Source organism: Equus przewalskii, chromosome 14 (genome assembly GCF_037783145.1).
Source record: "Equus przewalskii isolate Varuska chromosome 14, EquPr2, whole genome shotgun sequence".
Classification (NCBI taxonomy): domain Eukaryota; kingdom Metazoa; phylum Chordata; class Mammalia; order Perissodactyla; family Equidae; genus Equus; species Equus przewalskii.
The window spans coordinates 6,863,005-6,875,246 of NC_091844.1; the positions used below are offsets into that span (position 1 = coordinate 6,863,005).

The 12,242-nt window shown below is 38.6% G+C and overlaps 1 protein-coding gene across 1 annotated transcript in view; it reads right to left on the reverse strand.

Moving 5' to 3' along the window:
- Positions 1-747: 747 nt before the first annotated feature.
- The window catches only part of TMEM182 (transmembrane protein 182), a 50,734-nt gene continuing 39,239 nt past the window's right edge, over positions 748-12,242 (reverse strand). Inside the window, exon 5 of the mRNA XM_008524383.2 lies at positions 748-2,807. Within this exon, the coding sequence (XP_008522605.1) occupies positions 2,587-2,807 (221 nt within the window). The 3' untranslated portion in view covers positions 748-2,586. The remainder of the gene's footprint in view (positions 2,808-12,242) is intronic.

The following is a 12,242-nucleotide window of genomic DNA, read 5'->3' on the forward strand; positions in this document are numbered from 1 at the left end:
TGACGCCCCCTCTATCATATACCCTGATAAGTGGCTTTACTCTTCAAATTCAATAAATGTATTTCATAGATTAGTCATTGAAGTGACTCCATGACCAGCAGGTACACGTCTAATAGCATTTTAAAGCCCTCCCCTCGGCCCCCACATTGAACACCATCATTCAGCTTCTCTGCATGGTTTTCCCAGCCAGTTTCAGAGCACGTGCTACCAGATGCCCGACTGAACTAAAGCCACTGAACAAATACAATGTGGAGAGACCACGGCTGTCACCAAGGTCCACAGGCATAACTCACTGCCCTCTTATCTCACTCTTTCTAGAAAGGCCACCTTATCTTCTTTGTTAAATCAAAACTTTATGATGCAAAATCAACCCTCTTAAAAAAGATTTTATCACTTTGGAAGCTTCTGAAAATTAATCGATATACTGAAGAGAAAAATATAAGGAAACACGCTTTCCCAAATCAGATAGAAGGCTGTTACGAGAATACACCGCATATCTCTGCTGTTTTTAAGGATATTCTACTCCTTGACACAGCAAACACAACTCACCTTCCTTCCTTCCGTGGATTGCTGGTAAGTAGATCAGGAAATGCGTTTGAATTAATGTGATTGATGCATTACAACTAGGAAATACTTCTGAAGTGTGGATCTGTGTAAAAGTGTCACACACATCACATAGTCAGCCAACTGCCTTATGAGAAATATACGGTAGCCGCACAAGGGTATTAGAAAGTGAGGATAGCCATCTGAAATTTATAAATATTCAAACCTTTACTGAAAGCAGCTCGTATGTGAAATTTAAATGACATATAATACACCAGAAAAAGGCTCTATTCCAAAGTTCTACAAAGAGGAATTGTATTTACAGATGACATGAACTAATCAAATACATCTAGCATCGTCTGGAAAAGCTTAACGGCATGCCATAACTTAATATCACAGTCAATATGCATAACAGAGCTCATAATTATTTTTCTAATAATCAAGCCAAAAGCAAAGAAATAAATGAAGCAATATAAAAATGAAACAGAAAAAGACAAAGACAAAGGAAAGTACCACAAAATCTTGTGTGATATAATTGAAATGGCTTGAGAAACCAGTTAAACCCCTAAGGCTTTGTGGGGTTTTTTTTTAATTACAGGCAAGTCCCGTCAGTAAATACTAAACTGCCCTCATGATTCCGTAGATAGCTCGTACCTCTGCTCGTCCTCCAGAAATTCCTCCCATTGAAACAAGGTTTAATGGAAAGTATGGGATGTGTAGAGAATACTTGGGCAATTTCTCCACCACAGGAACAGCTGGATGGAAAGCAAAACAGTCCCTCTATCGCACAGCATCTTCTAGGTGGTCATTCTTCATTTACCTCTGAGTCCCGTCTTTGGTATTCACAACAGCTGCGGAGGCAAATGCCGCCCCTGGAACAAAGCCCCTTACCAAGCGGGTTCTCTGTTCCTTCACTAACACCAAACTCCCACCGGGGGAGGCTTCCAAAATGCAAATACGACCTAGATTTCTCAGATGGATTTGATTTCAATCAAAATTAGTGCCAAACAAACATCTTTGATATGCAAAATGTCTACACTAGTAAATAATAAAGAATTAGACCCCTCAGTCCCCTCGCTCAACTCCCCTGCAAAAAGTTTTCTTCCAAGATGTTAAAGGAAATAGCAGGTCTGTAAATGTTAATATACCTACTGTAAAGAAGAAGAAATTGAGGGACAACAATGAAGGGAATCAAATGATCAAAAAAGTACAACCCATGAAATCTTGGGAAAAGTTCATTATTTCATAGTCTTTAATAAAACAAGGAGATTATCCTCATATGGAAGTATTTTGAAAGTTTATAGCTAGTGCATATTAAAAGCACATTTCATCAGTAAATTTTCACATGCTGAACATATTAACAATATAATTTTAAATGGGAATTTTAAAATACCAAATAGAATTATGTACTAAGCTAAGGTTCTTGGTTTTTACACATTTTACAGTGAACTGGAATAAGTTCACATTGTGAGTTTTGTTGTGGCCCATTTTAAGTAATGAGTTTGCAGGGCTCTTGCTACAAGAACAACTTCTATCTATTTTTAAATAATGAATAATTAGGCCAGGTGTCAGTGAATGTGTATGTGGATATGTACATGAGTAGAGAAGAAATGGAGTAAATTCTCTGAAAACATTTGTTTTCTGTCCTTAATTATTGTGCAAAGATTTTTTTTAAGAGCAACAGAAGTGAATGCCAAGGATGCTTTCAATCAAATCCTGATTTGCCCCAGGTGATGGTATTATGCTCTTACCAGGACTTTGCAACCTGCGTGAACTCACACAAGTGCAATGAAAGGGAGGCCCACGTTACCTGCTCCCTAAAGAACCAGAGTCTTGATAACACTTTGAGAAGATGGACACTTGTTGGTCTCTGGAGAGATTCTAGGACCTTCTTATTAGAGGAAATGGCAAGTAAAATGGTTAATTCAAATAGCAACTAAAAAGTTACATCAAGTAATTCTACTCTGGGATGACTGAAACAAAATGAAAAAAATATGCTGTGATTTAAAATCTCCCAAGAAAACACCGGTGGCAACAGGTGGATTAGTGATGTATCTGAATATGCCGTCCAACAACTAGAAATAGTAACCCAGCTAGCAAAGAAAAAAATATCCCTGCCGGGGCCAGAAAAAATGACCAGCCATACAGAACAGAAGGGGTGAAATCCACACAGTCTTTCATTTTCATGTTTTTGTAGCTTTCCATGTCAGCCACCGCCTGGACCCAGATGACATATAGCATCACCACCAGCGAAAACAGGATGCCTGAGAAGGATAAAACAAAAGACCTTTAGACTTTCTGAAGATGTTTTCCCAAGAACACTAACCAATCATTTGCCTGATGATATGTCTCTCAAAATGTGATTCCAGCTAAATCACCTACTTTGTGTTAGACCCTTTATTATGTGCTTTATACGCACACCCTTTATCTTTAATTTTCCAAACATTGAGGTGAGGGCCATAGAGAACCTAAGAACAATGCAACAGCTGACATGTACTTATTGAATACTTACTGTGTACCAGACACTGTGTTAGGTGCTTGTGAACATGAGTCAAAGATCCTTGCCCAGTGGAACTTATTTTCTAATGTTTGTCCATCTTTTACCATATGCCTGGTGTGCAATGAGCACTGTATTACATCATTTCTTTCAATATACACAATAAACTGGCAAAGTAGGTACTATTAACCCCAAGCTTTAAGTATGTGTAAACATAGCTAGTAGTTTTCAGAGCTGATTTTCAGCTCAGGTCTTTCTTTTTTTTTCTTTTTTAATTTTTATTTTTTCTGGATGTACATCATATTTCGAATTCTGTGTACATTACATCGTGTTCAGCACCCGAACACTAATTATAGTGCATCCCCTCACATGTGACCCTAATGACCCCTTTTGCCCTCCCCCCTTCCCCCTTCCCCAATGGTAACCACCAGTCCAATCTCCAATGCTATGTGATTTTTTTTTTGTCGTTTTTATCTTCTACTTATGAGTGAGATCATATGGTATTTGACTTTCTCCCTCTGACTTATTTCACTCAGCATAATACCCTCAAGGTCCATCCATGTTGTCACAAATGGCCGGATTTCATCATTTCTTACGGCTGAGTAGTAGTCCATCGTGTATAAATACCACATCTGCTTTATCCATTCGCCCCTTGATGGGCACCTATGTTGATTCCAAGTCTTGGCTATTGTGTATAATGCTGCAATGAACGTAGGGGTGCAAGTATCTTTATGCCTTTGTGTTTTCAAGTTTTTTGGATAAATACCCAGCAGTGGAATAGCTGGATCATATGGTAGATCTATCCTTAATTTTCTGAGGATACTCCAAACTGCTTTCCATAGTGGCTGCACAAGTTTGCACGGCCACCAGCAGTGAACAAGGGTTCCCTTCTCTCCACACCCTCTCCAACATTTGTTATTTCCTGTCTTGTTAATTATAGCCGTTCTGACCGGAGTGAGGTGATACCTCATTGTAGTTTTGATTTGCATTTCCCTGACAGCTAATGATGTTGAGCATCTTTTCATATGCCTGTTGGCCATCTGTATATCTTCTTTGGAGAAATCTCTGTCCAGATCTTTTGCCCATTTTCTAATTGGATTGTTGGTTTTTTTGTTGTTGAGCTGTATGAGTTCTTTGTATATTTTGGATATTAACCCCTTATCTGATATATGGTTTGCAAATATCTTCTCCCAATTGTTAGGTTGTCTTTTCATTTTGTTGATGGTTTCCTTTGCTGTGCACTTTCTAACTATTGTTATAGTATTATAATAAAGCTAACCAGTGCTGCAGTTAAATATGGCAATGGAAATAGGAGCCAAGGTAAGTACCAAACCAGAACAGAGATGAAAGCACTGAACTACAGTCGTGCGCAGCATAACGATGTTTCAGTCAACAATGAACTGTGTATGCGACAGTGGTCCCATAAGATTAGTACCATACAGCCTAGGCGTGTAGTGGGCTATGCCATCTGGGTTTGTGTAAGGACACTCTATGATGTTCAAACAATGACGAAATCGCCTAACGACACATTTGTCAGAATGTAACCCCATCAAGTGATGCATGACTACAATGTAAAAGAATATACATGATTCTTTAAAGTTGAAACATATATGCCGAAGATTGATTACAGCATAAAGGAAATATTGCCTTGAAAGAATGAGGGAGGGGGCTGATAATAAAAGATTCTGTGGAACACAGAAGCGCAGGTTTGAGATCAAGAGCCTTATTAAACAAAAGAAAGGAAGGAAGAAGGGAGGGGAGGGAGGGAGAAAGCAAGGAAGAAAGGAAAAACAATGCTTAGACACTAACTAGAAGGCAACATCACAATTTATCAATAGTTTCAGTGTAACTGTAATCCACCTGTTCAAAAATGCTGCTAAAATTATAAAAGTAGAGAAAGTATTATAGTGTTGGACCCTTGACCGTAACAAGGAATATACAGAGGAGCATAATGAATGCTCAAATTTGAGACTACCACTAAGTATAAAGTATATAGTTTTCCATGTGACTGTGACTGCAATAACAGAAGGGAGCGATCCCAGCGCTCTGAGCCTCAGGAGAGTCAGCTAAGCTGATTGAGTAGTGAGTGAGAGGCAAGTCCCACAGACAAGCCACACAGCCCGAGGGGTTCAAATTTGTCCCTCAGCAAAACATACTTGAGGTCACTTGCTATTTGTCTAAAAGTTCAATCAAACATGTCAAAGATCTATAATAGATTTTGAATTAATAATTAATTATAACTTTGAATTAACGGATGGAACCCTCAGGTATAAAATCTCTATATTCTAATTGCTAGTCTGTGTGAAAGGCAAACATGGCCCTGTGACCAGGAGCAGAGCCAGAGGCATCACAGCAGGAGAGAGGAGCTTTTAAGAGCCTAGCCATCAATTACCCCTCTAGGTTAATTGTGCTCACACAGTTTTTGGGATGTGCTCTCTCTCGGGCCATCAATTTCATAAAGAATCTTGAGACGTAAACACAAAAGAAGGCCTCATAAATATGTCGAGGTGTGTCAGTATCAGAGCTTAAACTTTCTCATAATCATGATACAAGCTACAGAGCAATGAAGAGTCAACCTGGACGCTTCACTAAGAAGAAACATCCTTCACACCGTGGTCTCTAATGTAAATGCAAATACTGGAGCACGGAATAGAGCAATTTAACCACTGAACAACAACTCTATCACAGAGAAATACTAAAGTCATAGCCGGCGAGCATACTCCTTACAGAGCCGTACCTCAGATTTTGACAACAATATGGCAATGCCATGTGTTGTCTAGCAACTGTGTGCATTTCAATACGCTTTTTCAGCAGATATATAGACAGTGTTCTCTGCTAATGGAAAGGTTGGCTTAGTTATTTGCATGCTATTTGCCTTATGCAAACACACTGCAAACCTTTGTTATTATTTGTTGATTTGGTTTTTATCTTCCTTGTATCACGTGAAGCTCTTGTGCTTTCAGATATTTTTATAAAAAAAAGAAAATTGCCTTTGGGAAAAACCAGTAGCCTCATACACAATTTTTCAAAAGTTGCAAAACCTATCACTGAGTTTAGAGTATTTAAAAAGATGTATTGGAGGTAATCATGTAGATGAGTCTTAATAAGGAAGAATTAACTTATATATAAATATTACTGTCATTTGAAGAGCAATCACATCCTAAAAGCAATAAATAATAGGTGTTTCTATCACTAGAGTCTTTAACTTGTTCACTGATTGAAGATGCAGTCCATTATTTAATTCATATCACATCAATTTATGATTATATCTTACCCATGGGGTAAGACAGTGTTTTCCGGGGCTGGCCCTGTAGCGCAGCGGTTAAGTTTGCACGTTCCGCATCTCAGCGGCCTGGGGTTCGCCAGTTCGGATCCCGGGTGTGGACATGGCACCACTTGGCACACCATGCTGTGGTAGGCGTCCCACATATAAAGCAGAGGAAGATGGGCACGGATGTTAGCTCAGGGCCAGGCTTCCTCAGCAAAAAGAGGAGGATTGGCGGCAGTTAGCTCAGGGCTAATCTTCCTCAAAAAAAAAAAAACAAAAGACAGTGTTTTCCTACCCATTAAATTGCCAATGTTTTATACATATGTGTGTGAGTGTGTGTGTGTGTATATGTGTGCAGAGAGACAGACAGAGAGAGAAGGAAAATGAAGTAACAAACATGGGGAAATTATTTACACCAAAGGCCAAGGGTTTAGCTGATATGGCACCAAGAATTTATGACGGGAGCCTGCATGAGGTATATGGCTAAGAGAGGAGTCAGGATACTGTTACATACAGGTAGACTGATCAAATAAATAAATGTATTGAGGCTAATTGCAGTCACGTTCTTCACTGCCTGAAATAGAGTTACAAATCTGAAAAGGGGGACAGCTAGAATGAACTCTATGGTATTTGTTTGTAATTGAATGTATCAGTGTGGATTTACAGTTTTAGATAGATAGGTAGATAGATAGATAGGTATATAGATAGATAGATAGATAGATAAATGAATGAATATAGAAGAAAAAGTGTGTGTGTTTTAAAATATATACCTAGATATATTTCCTAATTCTGTTCCCTGGGAGGGTCTGGGAGCAGCAACACCTCAGCAGCATGGAGGACACCAGGTATCCAGATCATGGCTTCTAAATACCAGAAACCAGGGCGTCTCAAAGAAATAGTTGAATCCAGGCTGGGACAGAAAGTGATGAGTCTGGAATGTCTTGTTATACCAAATAGCAAAAACATGCTCAAAGGATAATGGGGGTGTTTCAGAAGTCAGTTTGATGGCGCTTCCCTGAGCCGATTCTGAGACCATTTGATTATCAAACAAATGATAGTGCCATATTATATCTCATTGAATAAAATAGATTGAATCCATGATCCCACAGTGATGTAAATAAATGAATGAATAAATAAGTGGGGAGAAGGGAAAGCTTTTCCTTACAGAATGCTAACTTATAAATGTAGAAGGAATAGTTGAATTAGAAATCACCATTTGGGAATCATTTAAGTTACAATTATTGGAAGAAACAAAAATGGATGCTAAAACTAGTGGATGCAATTTAGATGAGAAATAAATATTTACAGAGGCTCAAAGTCTCTTGCCACAAAACACTTATTAATTGTAAAGGGGGAATACTAACTTTATACTAAAGAAACCTGGCAAATACCACCTTACTCAAATGATCCAAGTTAACATCACCAGTGACATGACAAATTGATGTTACCTAACACCTCATGAGATGCAATGAGCAGAACATAGCATCACTGCTATGATACGGCAGCCAAAAATGAAAAGCCTATATCCAATCATGAGGAAACATAAGACAACCAAATTCAGGAACATTCTAGAAAATTGCAGGCCTGTACTCTTCAAAAGAGTCAAGGTCATGAAGGTTAAAGAACTTATTCTGGTTTGATGGAGACTCAAATAACACACCAACTAAATGCAAAGCATCTTCCAATACTAGATCATTTTATTATAAAAGATATTATTGGAACAATTATTGAAATTTGAAAGGAGTCTCTGGGTGAAGGGACTTGCAACTTCTACGTAAATCTGAAAATATTTCAAAACAAAAACAAAATGAATGACTCAAAACAAAAGTGTAGTGGAAGTCTAGGGCTATGTGTGTTGGAAAATACATACATTGTGGGGATGGGAGGAGAGTATGTGTGTTCATACACCAGAAAGATACATCCTCTTTTGGTGGGATATTGACTAGTAATATTATTGGTTTGGTCCACCTACCAAGTGGAGAGTCTTCTCTGGGGCAATATTAACTCTACGGAAAAATCTTAAGTATTATCCCTTGGTACCTTAAGACCCTCACTCATAAAGACATAAGCAATAACTCTCTTGAGCAACAAGTGAGTTACATTTCAAACCCACTTGTCAGATTGATTTTAGCAGGAATAGAAAATATTGCTAATATTTAGGCAATAATTTGTAATGAAGTTATATTTAAATTTGGTCATACATTTTGAATGCACAATTTATTTCCAATGAAATTTTATAATACCTATTTTTTGAAGTCCAACAGAAATTCAGAGAAGAGCTCACTGGAGGCATAATCAAAATATGGCTCCAGATCCCATGAAGATTTGTGATCATAAGAAAACCAAGGACGAATGATTAAGTCACACCAAGAACACACCGGTCTCTTCTCACCGGCCGTGTGGGGAAGGGCCATTCAAGCTTATGATTTGGCATGGATCCTCTCACAAAGTTGAAAACTTTTCCCTCCAAATATCATCAATTCAATTTGGAAAGTACTTTTTCTGAAACAAAGGTCACATAAAATTTAGTCACAAATGGGCCAGCCCTGGTAGCCTAGTGGCTAAGTTCAGCCTGCTCCACTTTGGCAGCCTGGGTTCAGTTCCAGGCCACAGACCGACAGCACTGGTAGGTCAGTGGCCATGTTGTGGTGGCAGCTCACATTTAAAAAAAAGAGGAGGATTGGAAAGGCATGTTAACTCACGGCAAATATTCCTCAGGAAGAAAAAAATTTAGTCACAAAGGGCCATTAGGAAGGTAACTGCTAATGATAAACAGTATGGAAACAATCATAATATGGAAACAAAAAAGAATTTCCCAAGCACCAAGTCACAGACTGAGAAATCAAAATGCGTGTCCTCAATATTTCACAGAAACAAGAATGGAAAAAGAAGGCATACTATAAAGATCTGTTATACCATCTTATAAAAACCCGATTTAAAAACATATTTCTAGGGAAAAGTTAGCCACAGCGATGAAAACTTTCTTCTTCAAAAGGGCAGTCCAATGTCAAGCCCTTATATTCTTGCCTTGAAATACATAAACTTGTATTTAAAAAAAAAGCCTTTTGGGGGCTGGCCCCGTGGCTGAGTGGTTAAGTTCAAGTGCTCTGCTGCAGGAGGCTCAGTGTTTCATTGGTTCGAATCCTGGGCGCGGACATGGCACTGCTCATCAAACCACGCTGAGGCAGCGTCCCACATGCCACAACTAGAAGGACCCACAACGAAGAATATACAACTATGTACTGGGGGGTTTGGGGAGAAAAAGGAAAACAATTTTAAAAAATCTTTAAAAAAATAGCCTTTTGGAGTTACTGAAAACCAATAATCTTCATCTTTAAGTGTTTAGACGTAACTAAACTGCCTTTGAAACATGCTTTAACACCTTGAACCATGGGCAGTTATTGGCTGCTTGGGGAAGAATGATAAATTCAGGCTGATTCATTGGCCTCTTTTAGTCATGCTTCCACACAAATTCAGTGGCAACTCATTTCAGCCTCCAATGGGCATGGGAAAGGCCACAGAATTCCATAGTCAAAAAAAATGCACTACAAAGGAAGTTAAAGTGAATAGTAAATTAGAATCAGAAAAATTCGTCTTTTCTCTATCTGGAGGACACACAATCTAATAGAGCAATACACAGCAAGGGCATCTACATAGAACTAGAAAGTAGGCTTCATAAAATTTTAGGGACGACAGCATCAGCTTACGCATTGTGTCTATTTGCAGAGGATGAAAACGAAGTCTGCTGTAGTTAACCGTCTAAGCACGGCTGAAAGTTTAGCCTGAGGCATAATTCAAACCAAAACCCTGATAGCAGGTGCAACTCGTTAGGCTGAAGACATTTGAAAACATCCTACAACAGGGAAAATATTCCAAGAAGGTGGTGGGAGACCACGTTCCTTTTCCAGGTCGAGCTCCCTGGAAGGCAAGGGGAGAGTTCATACTCGCTACAGAAGGAAAAAGTCTGGAGCATGAGTAAGAGAGTAAGGATAGCAGCATTCTTGGAATGGTAAGCCTACATCCGACACACCCAGAAGAAAGAACAGAAAGGAAACTTGATAAGCTATGTATTTACTATCAGTTTCTAAAAGGAAACATAGCAATTCATCAAGAAATACATAATGAGTGCACAGAAGATGTGCACAGGACACTGAACAGCATAACTGACAACATCCCCACAAGGGGATTTAGAAGAAGATACACAAATAGTCTTCACATAAATATTTCTTAAATTAGCCCATACTAGTATTTGAAGGTATTATATTAAGTTTCAATGGTTTGAAGGTTTTACTAATGGGTAAAAATCATTCCAGATTTCTTGTTTCTCTTTCTCATTCTTTTAACTGAGGCATAATTTACATAGAACAAAATGTACGCGTTTTAAGTGTACGGTTTGATGAGTATTGATAAATGTAAACATCAGTGTAACCACAACCCCGTTAACAATAGAACATATTCATCACTGTCACTCCAGAGAGGTTCTTCATGCCTCCTCACTAGCCCACCGCACCCCCCCCCACCCCGCCCCCCGGCAATGCATCTGTCACTCTAGCATAGTTTTGCCCTTAGAACTTCATGGAAATGAAATCATGACAGTACGCAGTCTTTTGTCTCTGACTGTTTCTACACAACATGATGACTGAGAATTCACCCATGTTGTTGCGTATGTTAGCAGTTCACTCCTTTTTACTGCTGAGCAGTGTTCCATCACATGAATATACCAAGTTTGGTTTATCCATTTATCTATTGGTGAACATTTGGGTTCTTTCTAGGTTTTGGCTATTATGAATTAAGCTCCTATGAATATTTTGGTTTGTGAAGTTCTAACTCAAACATAGAGTCGTGAAATGACGGATACATTTCCTTACATAAATGGTTTGAAAAGAAAATTGGCAACAAAATCTTTTTATGAAACACCATCTTATACAAAACGGATGAAATGGCGCTGGGCTCACCGATGCTGTGGCCGTGACCTGAGGCACACCTGCTCCAGTGTACCCGCTATACGCTGGTAGACTTGCTAAGTGCTGCTAAGAACACAGTGTTTTAAAAAAAGATACTGCCTTACCTTATGTTCCTCAAATGTTAACTTTGTCAACAAAACTTGATTGTTGTTCAATAGCGGTCACTGGGCAATTAAACTCTCCAGGTGCCTAGAGCACAGGGATCTTTTGTGACTGGTTGTTTTCAGTTTTTTAATTCGTTTTTTTAACTTTGTGTATTATTCAAAACATATAAAATATGACACATAAGTGAATGTCATGAAGTTTCGTTATATCATGAACCCCTGTGAACTGCTCCCCACTCTCGTACTGTTTCTTTCTGGGATCCCTTTGGAAAGGGAGCCGTTCCTCAGCTGTTTAGGGAGCATCTCGAGGCTTTAATTCAGAGGATAAAAATTACAACTCAGGAGAGAGAGCTAGACTCTCTCTGAGAATGCGCAAGGGTTTTAAGCTGTTGGGATGAAATCATACTGTTCCCTCATAATCTGGATGACACACTCAGAAACGACTTTGGATAATATCTGCAAATTAAGTTATAGTGGGCTCATTACATTTATGTATGTATTTTAAAAGCATAAAGCGTTAATGCATTAAATGTAAACACTTAAAAATGCCACAATATTTGCAAACCAACATGTATTCACTTTTAATACACTAGGAATCTTAAGAATTGCAGTGTTTGAGGTCTTTCTCAACTTCTAAGGAGCCATGCGTGTCATGTTAGAGGAGGAAACATGGGGACAAAGCAGGCTGAAGCTATTCTCACAGGTCCATTCCAGAGTCTAAACTGTATTCTTACTTTTCTAAACATTACATGATGAGCAAAGGAAAATTTGCCAATTCTACATTTTCTAAAAAGTGGTACTTGTCATTACACTGTAACATATTTTCAAAGTAGTCTCATATTTGCTAGTTCATTCATTAAAAAATT